The 25,943-nt window shown below is 34.1% G+C and overlaps 1 protein-coding gene across 5 annotated transcripts in view; it reads right to left on the bottom strand.

Annotated features, from left to right (window-relative positions):
* Positions 1-25,943, bottom strand: part of CDH9 (cadherin 9) — a 102,787-nt gene that overhangs the window by 22,599 nt on the left and 54,245 nt on the right. For 2 of the 5 annotated variants that reach the window (XM_083825610.1, XM_083825611.1), the window contains exons 3-5: positions 23,278-23,572; positions 2,726-2,845; positions 336-503 (exon numbers count right to left, since the gene is read on the bottom strand). The exons of 1 other annotated variant lie outside the window; for it this stretch is intronic. In XM_083825610.1, coding sequence (XP_083681736.1) covers positions 336-503; positions 2,726-2,845; positions 23,278-23,572 — 583 coding nt within the window. Of the gene's footprint in view, positions 1-335; positions 504-2,725; positions 2,846-23,277; positions 23,706-25,943 lie in introns of all 5 variants that reach the window. 2 more of the 5 variants (XM_083825612.1, XM_083825613.1) reach the window with 2 other exon arrangements.

Raw genomic sequence — 25,943 nt, 5'->3', positions numbered from 1 at the left:
TTAGAGTTAATGTTCCTGTGAACAGATTATAAAGGGGAAGAAAATTTTTCTTTGCAAGAAATACTTCAACATTAAGAAAATGTAGGCAAAGATTCCTATTTGCCTTACCAATGCTGCAGCATAAATAGACACAACAGTGGGCCAGTATTTGTACAAAAGTAAATTAAATAAATAAGGAGAGAGAGAGAGAAGAAGAAGAAGAAAAGAAAAAAGAAAAAAGAAAAAAGAAAAGAAAAAGAGAGAGAGGAAAAAGAAAGATCCCAGATGGCAACAGTGAAACAGCTGATTGTAAAGAGTTTCTTTAGAGAGCAACAGAACTCTTAGATGCTCCATACTCTGGGGGAATCGAGGTGGGTTGTCATTGACGTCAGTCAGTGTGATGTTCACGGTGGTGGTCCCTGATAGTCCTCCCATCTGGCCTCCCATGTCTTTGGCCTGGATGACCACTTGATACTGTTCCCTGTTTTCTCTGCTCATGTCTGGTAGAGCAGTCTTGATTATGCCTTGGAGAAATGAGAAAAAGGAGACAGAGGGGAAGGAGAAAAAAACATGACATGAGTTATCTCTGAGTTTTTAGATGGATTTAAGTAAGATCCTGTGCAGATGGTAATCCATAGGAAGCAAAACAAGGTATACTGCAGTAAACTTTTCGATCTCTGACTGATTTAATGTGATTTTAAGAAAAAGAGAAAGAAATATTACAGAGATATTATTCACTGTTTTTAATGTGCTAAATCAAGGTAATTAGGTCCAATGACAAAAATATTAATAAGTTTGTTGAATTAATGATTTTTTTCAACTATGTTCCCAGCTATTATTTTAATGCAATATGAAAGCTCCATCCCCAGTGAGGTTTTGATACTACAGCACAAAGTTGAACTCTGTCATGTCCTGGATTCATTATTTCAGACTGTAATAGATCCACAGATTTTAATGCCCAGTGGGGGCGATGGTAGTCATTGAGGGCTATAGCTAATAAAGAATTGGACAAGACTGTAAAACTACTGCTGGAAAGTCTTTTCTGTGTGCCTGATCTCAAGAATTTCATAAAATATATTTTAATTGTCTCAGACTCATTCAGCACACAAAAAGCATAGGGACTCCCAAGAGCATGTGTTTTAGGGATACAGAGCACAAAAGATCTTTCCATTAAAGTAGACACGTGCAAGTTTTCTTTCAGAAAATAAATGAGGATTTTCTGTATTTAAAAAGGAAGTCATTTTGCAAGGTTGAAGTGATAAGAACTTTATCTGATGAAGCAAGAGAATTTAAATACAAAGGATACTTTTACAAGCTTGGCTTGATATGAAGATTGTCCTATGTTTATGATTACATTAAAATAAATAAATAAATACATAAATAAATAAATAATCTACAAAACTCCTACTCTTAGAGAGAGAAGCAAACACACACACACAAAACAAAACAAAATGACAAAAAAAAACTTCTCTAGTCTAGTAGTTATAGTATATATCTCTGATCTAGGATTACTAGGTTGTGATTACCATAACTTGGCCTGGTAATGTAACATAAAAAAAGCAAATTGGATAAAAATGAAAGATAATCCCAGAATCAAAGATGAGCTCCCAAGTATCCCCTGCCTTGCCACCCACTGCCCTTGGTTAGTGACCTATACTTGTCCTGTTTGTGCCTGGTAAAGTTAAAAAAGGGAGGAGAAAAAGAAATAAACTTTAATCCTAGGCAAAAGAGTTATGTTCTCTTTTAAAACTCTAGCCATATGACTCTTATTATCCTGCAGGTATAATGCCCTTGCTGTATTACAAAAAGAAATCTCAATGTATCTCAAAAGAAATATCAATGTATCTCAAAAGTAAATTAACTATCATCTGAGCATGCTCATTGGATTAGGAACTTCAGGGACTCTGGACATAATTGCACTTAAATTCTGGATTCTTAAACTGAATAGCTTTATTTTATTTTTTATTTATTTATTTGTACAATATGCAGAAACATTCTAATGCAATGCCTTGTAAGTGTTATGTGCGCTAGGATTAGGTATCTGTTGTTTCTGTTTTTGTTGTTTTGTTTTGGTGGATTTTTGTTTGTTTGTTTGTTTGTTTGTTGATTTGGGGTTTTATTGGGCCATAATTTTGAATTCACAATGTTCACACAAGTTTTTCTTCTTTATGTCTGACTCTGATTTTCTGTATAACAGTAAAAAGGGATTACATCCATGCTCTAAAGCTTTAATACATTATTATTATTATTATTATTATTATATTTTTTTTGCTTCGATTCTAATTGTTGAGTATAGGGATCTGTCACAAACATTTACAGATAATTCATTTACATTTGGGGATTATTATTATTATTATCATTATTTTCCTTCTTGTCTGGAATTGTCAAAATATATATACATATTTTTTAACAGATGTAGCTCCCAGAAATTAGAGTAAAATAAACTTTTACTACATGACTCATTAGACCCTTTCCAATATTCTGCACACTTTCTAAACCCTTATAGTGCACATCTGTCTTCCAGAAGTCTTTTTCATACCAAGCAAAGCAGTTCTGCAATAATATTCTTTTAACAGAAAAGGTATATTTTTACTGATTACAATTTCCATTTGTAAAAAACTTTATCTGCTTCATGCCAAGTTATGCGATGCCATAAGCCTGTTGCAATATTTGAATACAAGTGAAAAGTGTCTTTGTCCTTGTATCCCCTCTTTGTCATTGCAGAAAACAGAACAGACATGTTCACCTGTTTCTGGATCCACTGAAAAATATGGCTGTCCCTGGAGGATACTGTACACCACTTTGGCACTGTTTCCATAGTTGGCATCATCAGCATCTGTGGCTGTCACTTGAATAACAGATGTACCTAAACGGGTACCAAACAAGGAATCAGAGAATTCTAAGACACAAGACACATTTCTTAGAAATCATTCACAATGGTTTCTGTACTGGATTCAATAAAGAAACAAACAGTATCCACTGGACAAATCCAGTGTTATCTTCCCCAGGCAAACAGTAAAATAAAGTCACATCTTCCTTATGACTAAAACTAAAATTGTTATCACTTAAGCTCCATGCTTCATTTAAACATCAGTAAATGCACAGGAAAGGGCACATGTCTTTGAAACCCATCACAGTATTCATTTTCTTTCTGTAAGCAAACAGTTTTAAAGATTGTTTTTTGGTAATAACTTGACTTCAGCTGAAACAATGTGATAAGTACTACTATGATTTTTAAATTTGGCTTAATAAATTAGCCTCCTTTTCTGACTAGAAGACAACCTCCAAATATCTGATATCAGGCTGAAACAAATATTATTTCTCATGCTATTTTTAAAGATTTTTTTTTAAATAGTTAAATTTTGCAATAACACATGCTGTTTTATTTTTTCTCCCTTGATCAAAATTATCCTATTACTTGGCAAATCATTTTCATTAAACCATAACTACATTTTTTCAGCAAACTTTTATTCTGCATGAAAAAGTCTTACCCAGATCCTGTGATTGCAATCAGGAGAACAAAAGCTATATGAGATCAAGAGTACTGTGAGCAAATACACTGTGTGTAGTTTATGGCTTAGAAAAAAAAAAAAAAAAACTTTTGTAAATCCCTATATAACAATAGGTAAAAAATAATAATTAAATAATTCTTGTGTTTTAACCTGGAAGGCAGCTAAGTGCTACACAGTTGCTTACTCACTCTTTCCATGTGGGATGGCGAGAGAATCAAAAAGGTAAAATTGTGAGGACTCCTGGGTTGAGATAAAGACCGTTTACTAGGTAAAGCAAAAGCTGCACAGAAACAAAGCAAAACAATTAATTCATTCGCTACTTCCCATCAACAGGCAGGTGTTCAGCCATGTCCTGTCCAGGGAAGCAGGGCTCATCATGAATAATGGTTACTTGGGAACACAAATGCCATCATCCCGAAATTCCGCTGCTCCCCGTCTCTGCTTCCCCCTTTCTTCTTTAACCCAGCTTTTATTGCTCAGCATGACATCACATGGTGTGGGACATCCCTTTGGCCAGCCTGGGCCAGCTGTCCTTTCTGTGTCCCCTCCTAGCTCCTGGTGCACCCTCAGCCTCCTTTCTGGCAGGGCAGCATGAGAAGCTAAAAAGTCCTTGGCTCTGTGCAAACACTGATCTGCAACAACTAAAGCATCAGTGTGTTATCACCATTATTTTCATCAAAAATCCAAAATGCAACATTGTGTGAGCCTATACAAAGAAAATTAACTCTGTCCCAGCCAAAATCATAACAATAATATATAAGATATACATAAAAACTGTTCTAAATATTGTAAGCAATTTTCAAGGTTTCAGGATACATTTTGCTAACACAATCTAGATCTGAAGAATGTTTGTGTAATTTCAGGCAGTCCAACAGCTAGAAGTGTTGATGGCTGACTGCTCTTTACCATATTTTCCGATGTGTATTTTTGGTGTATCTCACTTTCCTTATGAGAAAAATGTATAGTGAACAAAGTCCTATCACAGTGATATCACTCCCTTTTTTTTTTTTTTTTTTTTTTTTTTTTTTTTTAAATTCACCATTAGTCTCTCTAGATTGAAGTTCACCCAGTTAACTTGCAATCAAGTAGTCTTGATTAAAAACTTGGAAGATGTTCAGTCACTTATGAGTAATGGAACTGAAGTGCACCATCTCTACCGTGGCCATACCATGTATAAGAGGGATTGGGGAAAGCAGAAATACAGAGCAACCATGTCTTGTTAGATCCATGTGTTTTATTAGAGTACATAAGAGTTTATATATAATTTTACCTATATATCAGTAACAGTTCCCTCTATTTTACTTTTTCTGAACAACATGAAAAGAGGGGAGGGATACTTCTTTCTATACAACAAATCAGCAGAATAAAGTTGTAAAAAAGGCTTTGTCACAATTCATCAAACTCTGAAGTTCATTTTTGCAATCAGCAATCTAGATTATTTTTGGCTGGTTAAACAGAAGTCATCTGTGCACCAAGGTGAGCTGTAAAGATAATCCTGAAGCAGCGAATATTTAGGAACAAACTTATCATTAAGGGTCCAGCAGAACTGTTGATCTGGATGCAAAATGAAGACTATTTGAGGAACATAAAATTCCTTAAGTTCTATCTGCTTCCCTCCCCTCTTCTACCCCCCTCCACCCCCCCCCCCAAAAAAAAAGCAAAAAAAAAAAAAAAATATCTCACGCCTACTCATGTTTAACAGGGGAAGGAGAGCCACTATAATTGCTGGCTTCGTAAAAATGTACAACTTATCAGTAGGATCTTATATTGTGTGTCACTGTAGTAACTAGAAGTTAAACTTATTGTTCTCGCCTGATTTAGGCACTGTTTCAGGACGGACACAGAAATTTAGTATGGTCATAAAAACTGAGTGAACATTAACTTTCTTTTCCCAGCTTCCTGTTTTGCTGAAAGACAGAATGCTGAATCCTGTTTTGAAAGTGATGTTTTCTTTCAATGAAGGCATTCCAGAGCTCCGGGAAGTCTTTGGGAAATTTCTGTCTTTGCCTCATTGTAATATATATCTGTGTTTCCAGACGCTCAAATGCCATATAATATGGTTGCTGAAGAAAACTGATAAGCTGCAACCCTATAGAAAACTTGGAGGTCATTACAAATAGTTCAAGTGGATCTGATATAGAATGAGACCTCATTACAGTTTGCAAAATATTGATGTTTTCCTTTATTTGTCCAATTCTGTAGAGTGGTAAAAAAATAGTGTTATAACAGCTGCCGCTTCCTAGTAAACTAATAGTGCAACTGGGAGAAATGAATAACAGAAGCATATCCACAGAAAAATTAGTGTCAGCATGCAGTTTGCTCTCTTCTCTGCCAACAGTATGCTGTGTCATAAAGGAAGATCTTCATGGACTGTAGGCAATTCTTGAACAGCTAAATTTCTCTCAGATTTTGGGGTCAGAAATTCAACCAGAAAAGGCAATGAACTGAAGCAACTCTGCACTATCTATGAATTAATTGGCAATGTTGTGAAAATATTTGTATATTTTTTAACTGAAATCAGTTATGGCCTATTCTCACCCCCACCTAAATGATACCCACAGAATGTGGATTATTTTTTTATGTCTAGATTACCTCACAAGAAGTCTTTTTGCACACATTTGTCAGAGGAAGTCAGCATGATTTAAAATACAAACCAGGCTGCTATGTTAGAAATTAGAAGTTTCCTGAGATACTTCCACAGCTGAGCATGCTTCCAACCTCGACCATTCTGTGATTCTGTGAAATTGATCCTAGGTGGTGGGGGAAGGTGTTTTAACCTTTTTTTTTTTTTTTTTTTTCACCTTCCTACTGTATTTTAATTGTTAATAAATTAAATTACTCTTCCCCAAGTAGAGTCTGTTTTGCCTATGATGGTAATTGGTAAATGATTTCTTCATTTTGACCCACAAATTTTCCATTTTACTTTTTCTCCTATCCTGTTGAAGAGGAGTAAAAGAGTAGCTGGGCAGGCTTTTGGCAGACAGCCAATGTCAGACCCACCACACTAGCAAACTAGTGTGAAAGATGCTAGAGAAAATGTGAGAATGACCAGAACAGCAGTCTAAGGAATAATACAAACACTTGTCTACAAAACAAAGTGAAATTCAAACCAATCCTACCTAGCATGCCTATCCTTTCTCAGGGTGGGAGATAACTCTGAGAGTTCTCAAAAGGCATGTCTTATTTTCTTTATTTTTTCTTTTTGTTTGGTTTTGTTTAGATGGATTCTCAATATTATTTCTTTTCCCCACACAGCTTCTATATAATTTTGCTGTCCTTGTATCTCAAAGATTCTCCGTATATCTGTATGCAATGAACAAGGAATAACAGTGTGTTGAAAGTGTTGAATTTTCCAAGCTTTATGAGCAATCTAGCATCAGTATAGGTTTGTTGTTGTTGTTGTTTTTTCTTTTGTTCTTTGCTTAGATGGATGTTTGAGTCTAGAAGCTTAAGCACTCTGTGAAGAACGGAATCCTAATGTAAGGGTGGAAAAAGGCAGAAAGATAATTTTGAGGGTAACAGGAGAAAATACAAATCTAGGTTAAATCTGTGTGAGTAGTGTCTTTTTGTGATTGTGTTCTTGCGTGCATGTGCCTGGTTTTATGTATGTGCATGTAAGAATGCGGAGTCCAAAAAGGAAATCTGAATTAGACAGAGCATCACTCCATATCTAGGACTGTGTGATTCAGTGTCAGAATAGAGTTCCACTAACACATATTTCTAGAACTCATGAGGAGTGGGATAAAATGTTGAAAAAGCAGTTGAAATTAGAATGATTTTCTGAATTGCGCTTAAAATGCTTTGTGTCTATGTGTTCTTCAGCCCTTGAAAGAGTCTTTGGTATAAGCAGGTCTCCTAACATGACACCAGAGTGCTTTGCATAGCAGATGTAAATATACTGCAGAGGATTGCTGTAGAGCAAAAGAAGTCTTCTAGTAAAATGAGATAGGTACACATTTTGCTATTTTTTTCATGTGAAGTCTTAATTTTCAGCATGTATCTCATGCATGTCTCAGCTTTCAGTTTTGAGGAAAAAAATGCAATGTTTGGTTTAGACATTGGTCTTCTAATATGAAGTTTTCAAAAAGCCATTTAAAATGAAAAAAAAAAAAGGAAAATGTTGAAACAGAATGTTTTTGACATTATCAGACAGTTTCCTTTCTATTTTTTCTCGTCAACTTCTATCAAAATTAAAATTATTAAAAAGTTCTGATTTTTTACAGTGAATATGTACTTTTTTTTCCCTAGCTCTGTTTAAAAGAAAGCTCTACTCAAAGCAGAAAGGCTGCTTCATTTTCAGAAATAGAAGACCAGCTGGAGTAAGTGGAGAGGAAGGAAGGACTTTGTCTCCCTAAAGGAGAAGCTCTTGTGCTTGCTTCCTGTTTTCAAGCAAAATGACAATCTGCTGTTCATCAAGTTTATTCATGGAGAGAAGAGTTTAGAAGAGGACTATTTTCACAAGCTGAAAAGATCTGGGAGAACTCTGGGAAAATTCTGGAGGCAAAACTAGAAATTTTGTTCTGTTAAAATCTTCAAGAAAATAAGCAGATGGACAACTTACTTAGACAGCATGGATCCAGGGATTCTTTTCATCTGGACATACTGCTGAAGACGAGTGAAATTTTAAGTGAGCTACAGAAATACTGAAACATATTAAACCACTTTTATTTTGAGAGCAAGTTATTCTCTCTGAATAGATTGAGTTCGTGCTTTGGCAAGGAACTGGAGAAATTATGAAATGCAAGTAGTCACCTAGGCCTACAAATTCTATGAACCCATAAAATTCACCAACAGGATCTCCTTAGCTCTCCAGTTGGAGTACATCACATCAGACTACTTTCTATATAAAGGGAAGGGCTAAACATTGAGACCTAACCCTTATGTTTGGCTGGAAGACAGTTCCTATCTAGAAAGCTGAAGAAATAAGGAACAAGTTCGCTTTTTTGTACATGACCCCAGTTTAGGAGATATTTTGCTAGACTGCTTTTTCTTTGATGAAGAGAAGGCCAAAAGGTTGGTAGCATAAAAGGTTTGTAAGACCAAGAGAAAGAGTATAAACAGAAGAGGAGCAAGTGTCAACAAATAAATAGATAAATGATCTCAATTTAGAAGAGTAATAACTGGGCATGACTGAGAAAAACAAACAACAACAAAAACCAATTTAGAACAAAGAAGGTACCTGTGGAACAGCTCTCAAAGGAACGGTAACATTACATGGGAAAAAATAACTTAAAATGTAGTTCAGTTGTATATACTGAGCAGAAATAAAGAACAGGAATGAATAATAGAGAAGGTGGAAGGGTGGCATGAAAGAGGAGATGCAGTATTACATAGATTTCATTTTACCCAGTTGATGATTTTTAATAGTCCAACAATATATGTAAGGTGAAATTTCATTACACTTGAAAATATGCGGTCTCCTATTTTTCTGTACAGTCTCTCATAATGGTTGATCTAGAAGTCAGCTGATGTGCTAGCTCCTGCGGGTGGGTACTGTATGTTTGTTTTAGCTGCATCTTGATCTCCCATCCAGAAATCATAAATTTTGCACCGCTGTGGTGAACATAAATGGGCACTGTAATCCCTGCTAGTGAGACTAGAAGTAATTTATGAGAGATGCAGAAAAGAGCAGGCTATGCTGAGAGGTATAGCTTTATTTCTCAGAACTCTTTTCCTCTTCCTTTTACTCCATTACAGTAAAAACTCATGGGCCTTACCATGCATTCCAGAAATATGAGATTCTATTTGTATGAAGCTTTACTCTGGAAACAGTCCCTTGTATTATATAAACAGGGAAATAATTCTCATCATTTCTTGTGTGTGTTCTGTTCTGATGTTTCAGGGTTTTGTTCTTTCGTTTTTTATGATAAAATGAATTCACATTTTAGATTGTGTTATCAGGACTTGCATTAAAGAAGTACATGTTAATGATTGCCTCACTGCATAGGAAGAAGTAATGTGGCTAAACTGCTCTGGCTAATCTATTTGAAATGCTTTGTGGGGTAGATGCTTTTGACAGTGAATACAATACATACACCATTGCAAAATAATATCTGATATTGAACTGGAAAAGAATGTCTAAAGCTGAACAAAGCCTCTAGCTGTTGCCCTCCTGCTGTTCAATACCTTGATAGAGTAACTTTAGTTTCCCTTTGGTAGTAATTGTGACTGTGAAGTGCATCAGATGCCCTGCACGAGAATTTGAAAAGCATTATGGACACAATAAGAAATGGAAAACAGTAAAAAGAATGAGAAGTAATTTGTAGTATTAGTGAGTGAACAAGACTGTGTCTGTTTACTCTTTGAGGAATCTTCTTTTTTCCCCATTACCATAAAAGAAACAAGAATACTGGTGTCATCAAATGGCAGACTCTTTCAAGTGTTAATGTTGACTACCTTTCACATTGCTTTTCTTAGACTAATGAGGTATAGTATAAAGTGATCTGTCATCCATAATAAATGAACTGCAGCTTAGAAGTCTTTTCCATTTTGTTCAACATGCTGTACATACTTACAATTAGAAAAAACATTTCTTTTAGGCAGAACAAGTATTTGCAGTCTATGTTTAAATAACAAAAATGACAACAACAAAAAACCAAAGCAACAGCAACAACAACAAAATATAAACTCAGTGTTATTGTTAAAATTTCTATTCAAAATAATGACGAAACTCACCAGTTGCATACTTCTGGGTTCGGAGCTGCTATGCATATGGCAAGGTTTACAACTAGAATTAATTGCTAATGAAAGAAATATATTTAAAGTGTAACAAGTGATGCTGCCAGTCATAGTAATTCAAGCACAGGAACTCTACCACTTAAACATTTCTTGAAAGTCTGGTTCCTCTTTACGGTTAAGAACTGGAGATCTTGGCCCTTTTCTCCCACCTTAATTTTATTTATTTTTTCAGCTGTTCTTATGAGAAATTCAGGAAAAGTTTGCTTCCCCTTGATCCTGCTAGGAGAAGTAGTACCTCCTAAAGGCTAAAACATGTTATTTATTGATTAAAAATCCTGATTCATACACAGAAGCTCCAAGCAAGTTTTCAGGTATATTTATAATTTTTAATTTATAAAATAATGAAGTAATCGGAAAGATTCTGATTCTGAAGTAATCAGAAGAAAGTCAAAAAGTAAATTTAAAAGAAAAAAAACTCAATAATTGGCATTTTTTGGACTAAACTTTGAGTTTCCATTATATATTCCTGTACAGTTCTGTATTTTACCCTGTAGTATAGACAGGTTTGTGATGCTTTGGGAAGGAACAATTAAGCTTCCTGTACCTATGTTTCATTTGCTCCTTTATATTGAGCTTGGCTTTTGTATCTCTTTATTAGACTTTACAGAGTGTCTTCACTATGGATTTCTAAGTAGGGGACTAGAACCCTCCTCTCATGTGCAAACTCAAAATTCTTCTGTAATAGAAGTAAATAGCAATCTTAACAGAGTTTCTAGCTTTTGCCAGCTGCACAGACAAGTGTGATCAGAAACTGAGTGTTAATCTCTCTTATGACCATGAGAATGTAGTACATTATTATTCAGACAGCAGGCTGGCCTCAGATTTATTTGATTTTGGGTGTTTCTATCACCTGCGGGAACTTCTGGTTGGGTGGTGGTAAAGTCTGCCTCTTTAGTCATTAAGAAAGCTGTGGAAAATAACAATTTCCTGTGAAAATGTAGTAAATGAATAAGTTATTAAGAAACACAAATTTACATCAGTTTAATATGTGCTTCATGAAAGCATTTTGCTTCTATAGTTTTTAGATACTGTGAATGTTGTCTGTAGAAATAATAAAAAAGAATAATTTGAAAAAGAAATAGAGGCTAAAGCAGAGATTTTAACTCTCAAGACTGTTATTATTTCTATATATTTTGTTTATCTTCAAAAGAGCTCAGATGTCTGCCAAGCAACTGACATGCACAACTGTTCTGCTAAAGACTGCTGAGTTGTCAATTGATCATAAGTACATTGGTCAATGGTTGCAGGGATATGATCACAGTGAGTGATTTAAAACCTCATTGATTTGAAAAAAATCTTGTTGGAAAAGTTTAAAGGTACCGATTCTGAACTACTCGTTTTGGAAAGACTCATAGCCTGAGCTGGGCCTGAGCCTGAACTCTCCAAACTTTAAGATTCCAGAGTGTCTAGGTCTCAGTGAAAATTAGTTGGATATATGCTCTTAAATAGATGATTTATCTTCCTCAGCTACACGTGTTCCAGACACATGGTATCTTTTAAAATTGTATTCATGAACTCAGTTTTCATGTATTCATGAACTCAGTAATTCATGAATTAGTTTTCTGGACCATGAAATATAAGACTTTTTTTACCAGACCTCTCTCTTACTACCTTACTGCACTAAAGAGGTGGTTAATATTTAGATGTCTTTTTACACAATTGTCATTTATTTTGACTTTATGATGAAATAAGCCTATTTAATTAATTAATTAATTTATTTATTTATTTTACACCTCCAATATACTGTGTACATAGCCTTATTTATCATTTATCAATCATTTATCGTTTATCATTTGCCTTGGGGTAGAATGAAGCAACTGTTACTGCTACTGAGTTATCTTGCTGACAGGAATCTGATAGGAAACATTCTGCTACATGCAGGATATTCACACACATCTGTACATACTTTTGTGGACAGCACATTAGATTTGTTGTGTTTAAAAAATAATAATAATAATTAAAAAAACAGTTGTGAGCAATATCTGTTTTAAATATGCAAACATAACCTTTGTAACAAGTAAAATTGATACTTTCAGACAGCTTACTAACGCTCAATCTCAATTTCACAGTGTCAAATATATATGAGATTGTGGAAAAAAAAAAAAGCAATTCTGGAAAGTATTTTGAGGCATCTGTTAAGATAGCAGATAATTAAGTTTGAGCAGCAGGATTACTGCCATTGTGAAACTTGTAGATGTGTTTTTCTAGATATTCAGAAAAATAAAGTAATTGAATGAGAAATGCTACGAGCTATCTTGTTCTATGTACTTAATAAATGACGAGCATCAGTGGGAACAATACAGAGTAATTTTCAGATAAGACTGTCCAGAATAAGCTTTTTCTTACCTTCAGTGTCTTAATTCTGTGAAGATTGACAGAAAATTTCCAAACTAACTATGTGATTGACAAGAAGGGAAAATGATGACTTATAGAATTCACGCTGAATCGTTAACTGAAGGAAGAAAAAAACTCACATAGTATCTGCCATTTTTATGATTTATCTTGTGTCACTAGAACCTTCTTTTCATCAACTTTCATGCCTATTTTCACAATTTAATTGAAAAAAAATCATATTTTATTTCTGCAATTAATATAAGCACATACATTATATATGTATGTATATATATATACATGGGCATGTTTTAAGTGAGAAATTACTGATTTAACAATATTTTAACTACCATGGGCAGACATTCTGAGTCCTTACATCTCTGTAGGAAACCATTTTCTAGCCTCTTTTAAGGAGAACAGTGGACTTCTTGAGGAGTCGTATTTCATTCTTGAGATTAGTACACTTAGGCTGATGTAATGCTGTAGCAAAATGATTTGTAGTAAAACTAGTCCTAATAATTCTGATTCATATGAGATAAAATCTTCAATTCCCAGTTGCTCTTCTAAAATTGAGGGTCAGTGGTGGAGAGGGATATATTATGAAATGAGGTACACAAGATAAATAAAGGGAATCTGGACCTTTGCTTTGTGACGGACTGATCTGTTTGATAAGACTGTTACATCTTTGGAAGACTGAACATCATGTTAAAACATCTTTATGTATATTGAGGTTTCGGCGATGCTTTGTTACTTGGATTAATATAATAATACAAACTATTGTTGTAATTTATTTTACAACCAAATACAATCCCTTGCATCTTATTTATACATTCTGGAAACACTTAATTGTTATAGAGAAATCTGGTGGGGAAAAAAAAAGCCCCCTGTCATTGTGTTTTACTTTCAAAATAAACATTTTACACTCAACTGCATAACATTAACAACTAAAAATGTATATTCAAGCATCCAGAAAGCTGCCTTTGCTTTTAAAAAGGACTGAAAGCTTCTATGTTCAGGAGATTAGATTAAGTGAGCATCCTAGATGTTTGCCCTTATGCTTTAACAAGACAGAAAATAATTAGTTACTTCTAAATACATTTTGTAAATTTGTTTTATTGCTACATATAACTAATTCTCAGGCAGATTTAACTTAGATCTAGTCATCTTCAATTAATGACTTAGATTTGTGTCCAGCCTGCTATAGATCTAACATCTGAGAAATCCCACTCTCAAAAATTTAAATGAAGATTTTTATTTTTTTTTCAGACAGATTTCATAAGTAGCTTAATTATATGGTATTAGGAAATAAGAAAGAACCCTGTGCATTAGCATGATATAAATGGAGACTTTAATGTTTTCACTTTAAACAGGAAGAAACCTACAGTTAGACAACAGATTACCTCCTCCATACTATAATAATAACAACTTGCTTATTTTAATGTTTGCCATGTTTTCATTTCAATAAATGATATAGCACACCTGTGTCTCTATTTGACATATTCCTTCTGATAGAAGCACAGGTGTTCCTGACATTAGTAATGTCAATTAGTCCCAGCAATTCCTGTCCTTAGCACCAGCAGTTCAGTTGCTGCAGGTTCCAATATGGTCATATAAATGTGAGAAAGGGCTCACTGCACCTGTTATACTGAAGCCTGTCTTGAAAGAAGCAAAATTATCTATACTTTCAACAGCCTGTATGGGAGTAGATTAGGTGCATGAAAGCTGACTTTATGCATAGGAACTCAGTATTTACTGTCACTCTGTAAACAGGTTGTGCATGCTTGTGAAGAGTAATCCATGTTTTTATCAAAGGATGTAAAAAGGGTGCATGGTTGTATCAAAAGGTATGTATACTGTCTGAAGAAACATTGCTGTTCCTTAATATTTTCAGAATATCATTGAGATTTCTACTTTTTAGATGTGAAGCCATGAAAGATGAAAGGGCCTTGGTTTAACATCCTATCTGAAGGACAGCATCTCTAGCAATGCAGAACATATCCCATTGTACTGCGCTGCAGTGTGAGCAAAAGTGCTGATGTAAAGAATTCAGACCCATTATGCTTTTCTTCAGAGATTAATGTGTTATAGCTGAAAAACTACTGAAATAAAAGGAAGTAAAATGGGCATATCAAATAACTTTTAGTTTAAGTATGATATTAGTTCTTTTAGTGCTAATTTCAAGCTCTAATCTAGAGAGGTCCAGACCCTTTTTTAAAATTATTTTTTAGGTACACAGATAATGGGAAATAATACAATGGTTTCAATAAAGTAGCCTGCTGAACAGTATTGCACTGAATCCTTTTGGAGAGAATTAAAGGGGAGCCACGTTTAACCTATCCCAGGCATGAAAATTCCTTGGCAAGAAGGCTGTCACTCCAAGAGTGCTGCAATGTAGTGTAATGGGCCTGGCTGGGATGGAGTTAACTTTCCCTGCAGCAGCCCATACAGTGCTGTGCTCTGCACTTGTAGCTAGAACAGCACTGGTATCACACCAGCATCGTGTCTACTGCTATAATGGCACTGCATCAGGACTCCATCTTACCCCCCCAGAGCCAGCAGGCTGAGGGTGGGCAAGAGGTGAGGAAGGAACATCACCAGGGCAGCTGACCTAAACCAACCAAAGGGGTATTCCATACCATATGATGTCACACTCAGCCATAAAAGGTGGAAAAAGGAAGAAGAATGGAGGGCTGGGCTTTCATGAAAATGTCTGTCCTCCTGAACAACAGCTACGTGTGTTGAGGCCCTGATTCAAGGATGTGGCCAAGCATTACTTGTTGGTGGGAAGTATGGGAAGTAGAGAGTAATTTCTTTCCTCTGTACTTCCACACATCCTTTGCTTGTTTTTCTTTTTTTTTCTTTTTTCTTTTTTTTTTCCCTTTTCCCCTTTCCATTTTCCCTTTAGATAAATTATTTAATTAATAATAATTTTCCCTTAGTAATTATTTTTCCTTTAATTAAATTATCCTTATCTCAACCCATGAATTGTTTCTTTCCTTTTCTTCTTCCCCTCTTCTTCTGAGGAGAGGGAGTAAGAGAGCGGTTGTGGTGGAGTTCAGCTGCCTAGCAAGGTAAAATCACAGCAAGTAGATGAACATATAATCTTTCTCTGATTGATGGGAAACTGAGACATACAGAAATTAAAGTTTGTGATCACTTCAAAACTACATCTTCTAAGTTTAGGCCAGACAGTTTACAAAGCCTGAAACCCTATACAGTGCTTTAAAATCCATCTATCCAGCTAATTGCTGTATCTGATCTGCTGTCATATTATCTCTTCCTATGAGAAACGGAGTAGGCCAGAATGTCATGAAGGGCTAGCAGCTGCATGTTTATGGGAGCTCAGAGGAGGTCACAAAATTGGCAATGAGTTGGCAGTGGCTCAGTTCCCACAGGACAGAACTATGAAAAGTATTTACACCTTACTGTGTTTACAGCAACCACTAGGTACCTTTCTTTGCTGACAACAGTTCTACAAAAGCCCCACTTCTTCTAGCACCAAGAGTGAGTGATTACTCACACGGAGTTAACAGATGGCTCTGGTTTTCCAATTGAATTTGCTCAGAGTTGTGGTATCATAAGGAACAAAATTAAAAAAAAAAAAAAAAAAAAAAGCCTGTACAGAAGATCTAAGGATTTTTTAACTGAAGAAAAATGAATAGATCAAGTTAATTTTATCTACAGCTACCTATGAAAGAGTCTCTCCTGCCTTTTCCAGCTGTACTTTTCTTGCATGCTCCTGTCACTTTCTGAGCACCAGTTCTGGTACTCATCTGACCTCATGCGATCTGATCCAGGGAAAAAAACGAGCAAAACTCGTATTGAAATTGAATAATCCTTCTTTTTTTTTCCTGATGATTTAGCTCTTTACGTTTTTTTTTGGTTGTTGTTGTTTGTTTTGTTTTGTTTTTTGACAGTGGGTAAGGCATAAGACAACACAACTAGGAGCAGAGATACAGTAAAAGAGCTGCTCCTTTAGATTGTAGCTCAAGATCTGTTTATCTGTAATATGAAAATGTACATCTTAAGACTAAAATATTTGAATTCTTCAGGGGCAATAATTTGAATTTTATTTACGCTGATTTTTGTTCCTCATTTTTCTGAATGTGCAGTACTTCTCAGTTCTGCTTCTCAGTTCTTTCAAATGCAATATTAATATATTCTGTATAGACTTTAAAGGAACTATGACATTTCTGACAACTTATGAGGAATATCCTGAATTGTATAGACATAATTTATTTCAATGTTCTCTTTACCTTTGTATATTTTTGCATATGTACATAATATATTGTCCTTTTCATCCTGATAGTTTATTGTAAGAAACTCTTATTTCATATTTTCACACTTATTTTGTTGAAAGGGATCATTTTTTTTCTTATAAAGACATGTATAAAAAATAATAAAGAAGATAAATTTTAAAGGGTTAAAAATAGTGCCTTTAAATAAAAGAACCCTGGATAGATTCTGACGATTACAGAGGTTTTGAAATTCTTTAGTTTTAGTGTTAAATGCGAACAGACATATAGAAGGTACACTAGCTGCAAGATTTCTACCATTGTGCTTAGTTTGTCTAAAGGAATTCTAATGCTGTATTTTAACTACAGAATGTAAAATGTGGACTTGTGGATAAAACATTTATTTGAAATATATCTTGCTTCTGAAGCTAACACAATAATTCATTTTCTAAACAGAGTATATGTTAAAAATTGCCATTCTGAAATCTTGCAGATTAGCAAAATATTATTAGTATGCTTGTGACAAAGTCAAGACAGTCATTCATAAACTTGTTTATACACATCTGAAACTAGGGAAAATATGCAGACGAGAAAATATAATTATATCCTGCTGAAAAATGAAAGATGAGAACTGCCTCCATTTAGTCATCTATATACATCTGTAGATTAATACGTACTGATCTAAGCAAATTCTAAAATAGAAAATTTGATGGCTAGTGTATTTCATTCAATTGTTTTTTTTTGTTGTTATTGTTTTTTTTTTTAATATACCATAAAGTCTGCTTGATCTTGTAAGAGCTTCCAATATGAAATGAAAAACGTTTCTTTAGAAATGCATGTTTATGATTATGTGATACTGAAAAAATAATTTAACTAAAGTATATATCAGATTGTAGTCCTTTTGAAACCCATTAGTAGTTCTGGTATGTAATATTCTCAAGAGATACTACAGAAATAGAGAACAACAATACTGGAACTTCTAACACATCATTGTATAACTGATGTTGTACCATACATAGCACTATAATAAAAATGGCAGTAGGAATGCATATTACCCTCCGTGTTTTACTTCAATTTTATCTCTCCTTGTTTCTCTTTGCATGTATATATTATACATACATCTTTTATTTAGTATTGCTGTTAAATACATGGTATGTGTAACTTATATGTATGTGGTAATCCTGTGAGCTTGAGTCTAAAAAGGCCATATCTATATTTCATATATAATGTCCCTCTGTCAAACTTAGCTATCCAGCAATATACCAAAAGTTGTTTCATGGGAAAATTATCAATTTTAATTTTAATAATTTAAAACCATAGAATCATAGAATGGTTTGGTTTGGAATGGACCTTTAGAGAGAGATCATCTCATTCCATGGGCAGGGAGACCTCCCAGTAGACCAAGTTGCCCAAAGCTGCATCCAATCTGTCCTTGAATACTTCCAGGGATGGGGCATCCATAGATTCTCCATGCAACCTGTTCCAATGCCTCACCACTCTCATTGTGAAAAATTTCTTCCTAATATCTAATCTAAATCTACCTTCTTTTAGCTCAAAACCATTATTCCTTGCCCTATCAATACACTCCCTGATAAAGAGTCATTGTCTACCTATACATTATACAAACCTTATCATGTAGAAATTCTGAATGATGAGGTGCCTTATTTTTGGATTCATAATACTCAGAAAACAGCAGTGGAGTTAAGTATGAAGAAGTGAATATTAATCAAAATTAGGTATTATCCCTTGTCTTAATAGGATCAATTCAGAGATTAAAAATGTGTTATGAAATACTTATCAGGCAAGTTAAGGATGTTTAATGAGAAAAAAATAGTAAGCCTTACCTATTAAAATTAGCAAGGCATGTACAGGAGGGTGTAATAATATTGACCCAGGAGCCAAAAGAGATTGAACTCCATAGGACATCACATTGCTATCTTACCTCTTTAAAATTTCTTAAGAACTTCTTTATATCCTGAGAAAAGTGTTTTTCACAGTGAGGTGTGGAGTTTTTGTTTTATTTATTTGTTTGTTTCTCTCTCTTTTGTTAGTGTTTGGATGGTTGGTTTTTTAAGTAATCTCACTTCACTTTGACAAATACTTGGATCAAAGCTTGTACTGTTGTAACATATATTTAACCCTATATATATTGCCCCTGAAGAAAGCCTCAAAGTTAAAATCAGTATATTTTAAGCATGATTAGAGTACTTTTCCTTTTGCATAATAAGGGAATTAAAAGAGTATTCTCACGGCACAAAACATGTATTTAGCTATTTAGTATTTAGTATGTATGTAGTAGTGTATTTAGTATTTATGTATTTTGGTATTGCATTAATTTAAAATGCTGAACATCTTGTGATCCCTTACTTTCATTATTTTGTTTTTATTACCTTTTATTGTTCTAAAATATTTATTCTCATTTTTGGGACTATTTTTTCATTAAACCAGTTTGCCTCATTTGACACAAACCTCAGCACTCTGTAATTCTTCCAGTCAACTCTAGCACTCTTTACAAATATAGTTACAGCAGTTATTGTTTATCAGTTCTTCAGCATAGTAGCCAATTTTAATGAGAAATTCCATGTTATTGAGTTTTAGAGTCTACTAAACTTTCTCATTTAATTTTTTAAGTTAATATCTCTGTGAACATTTAGTGTGATCATTTCCATAAAAGCCATTGCAGTCAGCTCACTTCACTATTTTTGATTGCTTCTAGAATTAAGTTTGCTACACAGCATTTTAGGTGTACCCATAATGCTGCTGGGGATATGATTGGATCGCATTTAGGTATAGCCAGGCTAATTTACATACAGCTTGATGGCTGCAGTGTAGATGCTGCAGCACAGTGTTAACACAAACTAATGCACAAATATGAATTCATGTTCCCTTCTGGGCTTGGATAGGCCATGATGAAAATCCGTGTTACACTTTCACTATTCTTACTGTCAAATGAGAAAAATATGAGTGAGTTTTGCTTATTGGTACTGAAAATCACACATTTTGTCAGAGGTGTTGACTTATCTTTTTCCCTTGTGTGCTCTAGATCTAGTTATTCGAAGAAACAGTCACACAGCAAGAAATATATAGTATGACATAGCATTTGAATAACAGATACACAAGAAGCTGGAAACACTGTTAGCGATGATTTCATTTCAATTTCTCGATCATAATGAATTTTTCCTTAGCTTTCATAAATATCCTCAGTCATATTTGTTAACTTCAGTAATAAAGATAATAAATATAATATATATATCTTTAGATTTAAGACACTAAATTGGAATTGGAAGAAAGAAGTCAACAACAGGAAGAAACTAATTTTTCCAGAAATTTTTGACTTGATCATTGTGAATGTATTTGTTAAATGCATTTAAAATCATTATAGTGTACTTGTATGGTTCTTTCCAGTCAAAAAAGTTATTTGGTTAAGCATGCAAGGATCTGTGTACATAGTCATGACAAATCACTTTCATTATCCTAAGTGTTTGTAGCATGTAATGTAGTACTACACTGACTTTTTTCATTCTATATAGACATAGTAAAGATGATTGCCCTGTGCTAGGGGTTCTTCCTTTTATTTTGCAATTCTTATTCCCTTCCATTTGTTATAGAGGGACTTATAGGATCAAGATGCAGTTTATTCTTTTTCTAAACTCTTCTGTTCTTCTGGACTGTATTTTTGTCACCCAGTCTCTCTCTCTCTCTCTCTTTTTTTTTTTTCCTTCCATTTTCACCATATTTTTTGTCCTTTTCCTTTCAGTCATACTTACCTTCTCAACAGCAATAACCCTACCAAATATTGATCTCTCAATAATTTCTCTGGATAGGTTTTTCTTCCCTCACCACTTATTTTTCACAACCCTCCAACATCAAGAACCATTTTAAGTTCTACAGTCCAGAATATACTTCCTTACCAAACTCAGCTATCTGACATCCATCTAATCTACTAACAGCCGTATATGCCAAAAAGCACTGAAAAGACTAAGTGCTGAATTCTAAAGAACCTTCCTGCATAACTGACAATTGACAATTTTGTAAATTTGTGATGTTCTGCAACACTACAGAAAAAAATAATTTGGGTTGCATATCTAGACAAAAAAAAAAAAAAAGTAGTTGTTAATTAATATATATCAAATGAATTATAATTGCTTAAATATCATTTCCATAATGTGTTGGAGAATTTCTTAAGGAATATCTTACAGTCTGTGGAAACTTTGATCCAGGAGCCATTTATGTAGCCACTGCTACGCTATTTCAATTTTGAGTCTAATTTTTGCCTCTTTCTCTTTTTCCTTCTTTTCCTTGTGTTCTGTTCCATATACCACTTAGTTCTAATTTGCTGACCTACAGTAATCTACCATTCTTTTATGTAGGTATTTCAAGAACTACGCTATCTGTATTCTGTATTTTATGTGTTCTGTTTTGTACTTCATGGGATGGTTTACTTGAGCACCATTTGTATACAATTTGTAAATTGTATTACATTTAGGGGATGAATCTCACCTTTTTATTCCCAAGTCATTTTTCTACAGTCGTGGCATCTGCTTCCTCATCTGGAGGAATGGGGCAAAGGGATTCCAAGGGGGAATACCTTATTGTATTTTTTATCTACTTATATGTACATCCAGACTGTTTAATTAGCATACTTATGACTGACTGGAGAAATACAGAATTTCTGCTCCTTAAATGGACTGATCGGAACTTGGCTTCTTCTTCGCTGCTACTTTGAGAAATTAAAAAAATACTTTCACTCACACATATTCAAATGCTAAAAAATTATATTCCAGTGTAATTTTTATAGTCACTAATGCAAATGTATACAAAGCATAGCAAAAAGTAACTCACGTCTGTTTTTTTGCCTCCACATTGGAAGCTAAGAGCCTTTTTTTTTTTTTTTTCTGTATAAATCCTTTATCTTTGATGTTATCTTCCCAGCAAAACTCCTCTTTACTGGGGTCTTTTATGGATGTTTTCTCAGCTTAAAATACATAATATATTTTATACATTTGTGTATACATGTGCAAAATACATTTGCACTCATTTTCATTATCATTTGTAGACATTTCATAGACTTTAAATTTCACAGACAATGCCAAGGCACTAGGTCTTATTCTATTCTCTTTTATTCATGCTTCTCCATTGATTCTAAGGAGACTGGACTAAGCAATAAGGTTAAATATGAACATCATGCTTTTTACCTTATCTATTCCAACACAGTTCCTTTCTTACAAAAAAAATATAAATACATAAATAAATTTCAAAAAATCAGACTAAATATGACCAGTACAATGACAATATTTTTCCTTCATAGATCATCAGGAAAGTAAATTCTGAATTCTGAAAAGATTTCTCTATTTCCATGTACCTTTAAAAGAACCATTCTTTGACTTTTCACATCATACATAGTATTGTAGGAATTCCATTTTCATGATTAAAAAATAGAGTCAGGTTCTATTATGCTTCTACTACTCTCAGTGGTAATTATTAGCTTATTTAAAATATTTTGCATGTATATTGGCCATAAATGTTGATTGTTATTTTCTTGTCTCTCTCAGCAATGTCATCATCCAGGGCTGATTTTGGAAACCATTGCACTAATTCATGATAAGTAAATAACTTGAGAATTTCTCTCTCATTTTTTCCCCATAGCCCAATGTATTTTATGTTTACTCATCAGAGAGACTGGCTGTACTATAAACAAGTAAAGAACTTAGGTAGGTGATCGTGATTACTTCTAGTGAATGAATGCTGGTGAATATTATCTATCCCATTACATTATCTGAACAAAACTCAAAGAATTATTTTACTATGGAGCTATATTTCTCACCCAAATTCTAATGGCATTCCACATTTTTACTTTTCAATCCAGCAGTTGTGAATAGTTTTAAGCTTGTTATTTATTATGAAAAAAAAATAATCTTAAAACAGTTCTTCAGGAAAGAGGTTCATAAGTTTGGTATCTTAAAAATAATAACGATAATGTTGATAACAAAGTAAAAAAACCAACAACCACGTAAAAACTAATTCCTTGGTACTTGTAGGAAGATATTTTGCATCATGTTGATATATGAATTGATTTGGATACTTACATGCTTAAAGTAGTTTATATCTAAAGGTACAAAAAGGTTTGGTAAATTATACTTTGTAAATACAAAGAAGATATATTTTATGGAAGTGACATTCTCAGCTGTGGCAAAACTAACTTTTAAGACAACTGTATGTTACATTTCATGCTGGTACCTGTGGGCTTAAAAGAGTGAAGAGTAGCCTATAGTACGGAAAAAGGATTGAATGGTGGATGAAGATGAAACAAATAAATAAAAGTAGAAAACAATCATTTATGATACGTTACTGGCAACCAACAGAAATTATTCTTTGAATATTCTCAGAAGCTTGTACCAAGTGCCTCAAACAAGAAGTTACTTAAAAGTTCCAAATCAACCCAAACTTTTTTGGATTTTACATAAGGATAAGTTTTTACCTACCAACTCCAGACATCTCCGGAATGCTGGCAGTGTACATGTCCTTGGTGAATTTTGGTTCATTGTCATTAATATCGTGGATTTTAATGATAAATTCAGACTCTGGCTCCACTTGTCTTCCAGTCTTTCTGTCTATAGCCTTGGCACGTAGCACATACAGGGACTTTTCTTCTCTGTCCAATTTCTTTGCAGCATGAATATCTCCTGTATTTTCATCTATAATGAACAGACTGCCAGCCCCATCTCCTGTTAATATGTATTTTAAATTTCCATCTCCTTTATCTTGGTCAGTGTGTAGCTTCAGGGAGGTAGAAAAGAAGAATTCTATAAATATATGTATTATTATTACAGACCAAATCATTCAGCATATATGAATAAGTCTGTACAATCTTGACTGTAATTGGGGTCAGCAGTGGTTATCTTCTGTTTCACTGTTGAAAAAATTACAAAATTGAGACTCAGTCATACACAAAAAATAGCTCTAAACAAATTTGTAAAGACATGAGGGGACGTAGAAGATATAGAGTAGAAGTTATGGAGTAATATTCAAAATTACTGTAAAACAAAAAATATTTCTTTCAATAACCTGTCCAGAAACTGATAGAAGTCTCATTTTTGAAGATGACATGGGGTGTAAAAAACTCCCAAGTTTCTATTTGGAGAACATAGCCTGTTTTCCCTTTTATTGACTGTTGATAATGCACCCAGTTGTCCTGTAACAAGGGACAAGGATTTGGGTCTTAAGGATAACAGCTTTTGAACTTATGTCACTTATAAAATCACTTATAAATCACTTATAAATATTCTGATTTAAACATCTTGTGTTTTAACCCTTCCCCCCACCTTTTTTTTTTTTTTTGAAACATCTCACCTCAGTTAATTACTTCCTTCCTTCTAGTCCTCTCCACATGGGAGGAATAATTCTCAAGAACACTAGGAGGTAAATTTTCAAAGCATTGAGTGGGGTTTAACAGCCTTTTTCCTAATACACTTCTCCATAAGAGTTCAAAACTGTATCTCTGTGAACTTACAGGCACTGATTCATTGCCATATAATGCCATTATGAAAAAGTGCTTAAAAACAGCCAAAGCAAGGCACTGAAGCTGACCCAGGCAGTAGAAGTTCTTATGGAATGCTCTTTTCTTGAATTCTACTTCTATAATTTCATTTACAGGGGCACAATTCCATTTTATCTGTGGTATGTTTTCCTCAGATATATGTTTACTGTCACATTTGGCCACAGCTCAGTGACCTGAGTGTTTTTTCAAACATGGATAGAAAGAATCTCAACTCAGTACTTCTTTGTTTTCTCTGAATAGAACAGTATGGTGTATCAACGACCTGGAAAAATATTGTTGAGTATCAGTGAAGGTTTTAATCTAGTTTGTCACGAAAGCCAGAATAGTTACTTTATGCCACTCTTTTCCTTGTTTCTCTATTTCTGTCAGTGCTTATCCCCATGTTTCATAACTAAGCCATTGCATCTTTCTATTACTCCACCTATATGAAAGGTGATTGTGGTGGATTTTGTTAAATTCTTTCACTTTTATTTTTTTCCTCTGATTTTACACTGTAGCCTAAAACTATTCACCATATGTGATCTGATTATTCTTATGTTAGAAATAAGACTATCAGATGACTATCAGATGACAGTTTTAGCACTTGTTGTATTCAGTGTACATCTGTATTAAACCTCTGAAGATTCTTAAGGATTAAATACAGAGTGTTGAAAGAATTTAATAAGACGTGCATACAGCACTCAAAAAACAAAAACAAACAAACACAAAAAAACAACACCTCACTGGCAACTTGCCAGCTCTACAGGTAATACAGAGAAAGCAAATTTAACAAATGTACCTTGACACAGAATGTGGAGCATTATGTAATTAATTTGCAGAGTTCAATAAAAGTATTTGATTATGATACATACTTGCATTTTCAGGAAAAAAAAAAAAAGATTTATTTGCGTATCAGGTATACACAGTATAAATATATATAGTGTATTTCTTTGGGTCAGATGATTTTGTCTTGTGCCACACAGCACACTTTTCTGTTCACTAGGAAAGAGTGTACTTTCATTCTTGTTGAGATATTCTTCATCATGTGGCATAAATATAGCTTTCACCTTGAGGTACAATCTTCTTGAGGTAGAATCTTCTCAAAATATGCCAACTAAGTAACAGATCTTAGGACTGAAAAGCAACACCTGAATGTAGTTTTCTCATGAAGACAGGTCACCTTCCTTCTGAGTCTTAAAAACATTCAAGTGCATGCTACAAAGTCCTGTGTTGTTATGTGGCTCCTTAACACACTCAGCCATCCAGGGGAGCAGCCAGAAGAGCTGGGGTTGGGGTCTCAGAGAGAAATCCTATAGATCAGGAGAAGGAAAATCTCCTAGCAGTAGCATTGGATGGAGAAGGCAGCATGAGGGAGTGAGAGGAAGGATGGGGGTTGCATTAATGATGCTGAGGCCTCAGTAAAGCTAATACCCTTACTTAATGCTACTTAAACATTGTTAGTTCCTAGTGCTAACATCAGTCAGACATGTAAGTTCTTAAAAGTTGAGTACACATTCCATGTTTATTTTTTATTTCCCCTACACATGTATATATTCCAACATACAGTTATTAATTTACATTTCTATGACTAGTCTATTGTTATGTGGCTTA

This window comes from Anser anser, assembly GCF_964211835.1.
Source record: "Anser anser genome assembly, chromosome: 2".
In the NCBI taxonomy this organism is placed as follows: domain Eukaryota; kingdom Metazoa; phylum Chordata; class Aves; order Anseriformes; family Anatidae; genus Anser; species Anser anser.
Note: the sequence above shows the minus strand (reverse complement) of the source record. Positions and strands in the feature narration are given on the sequence as shown.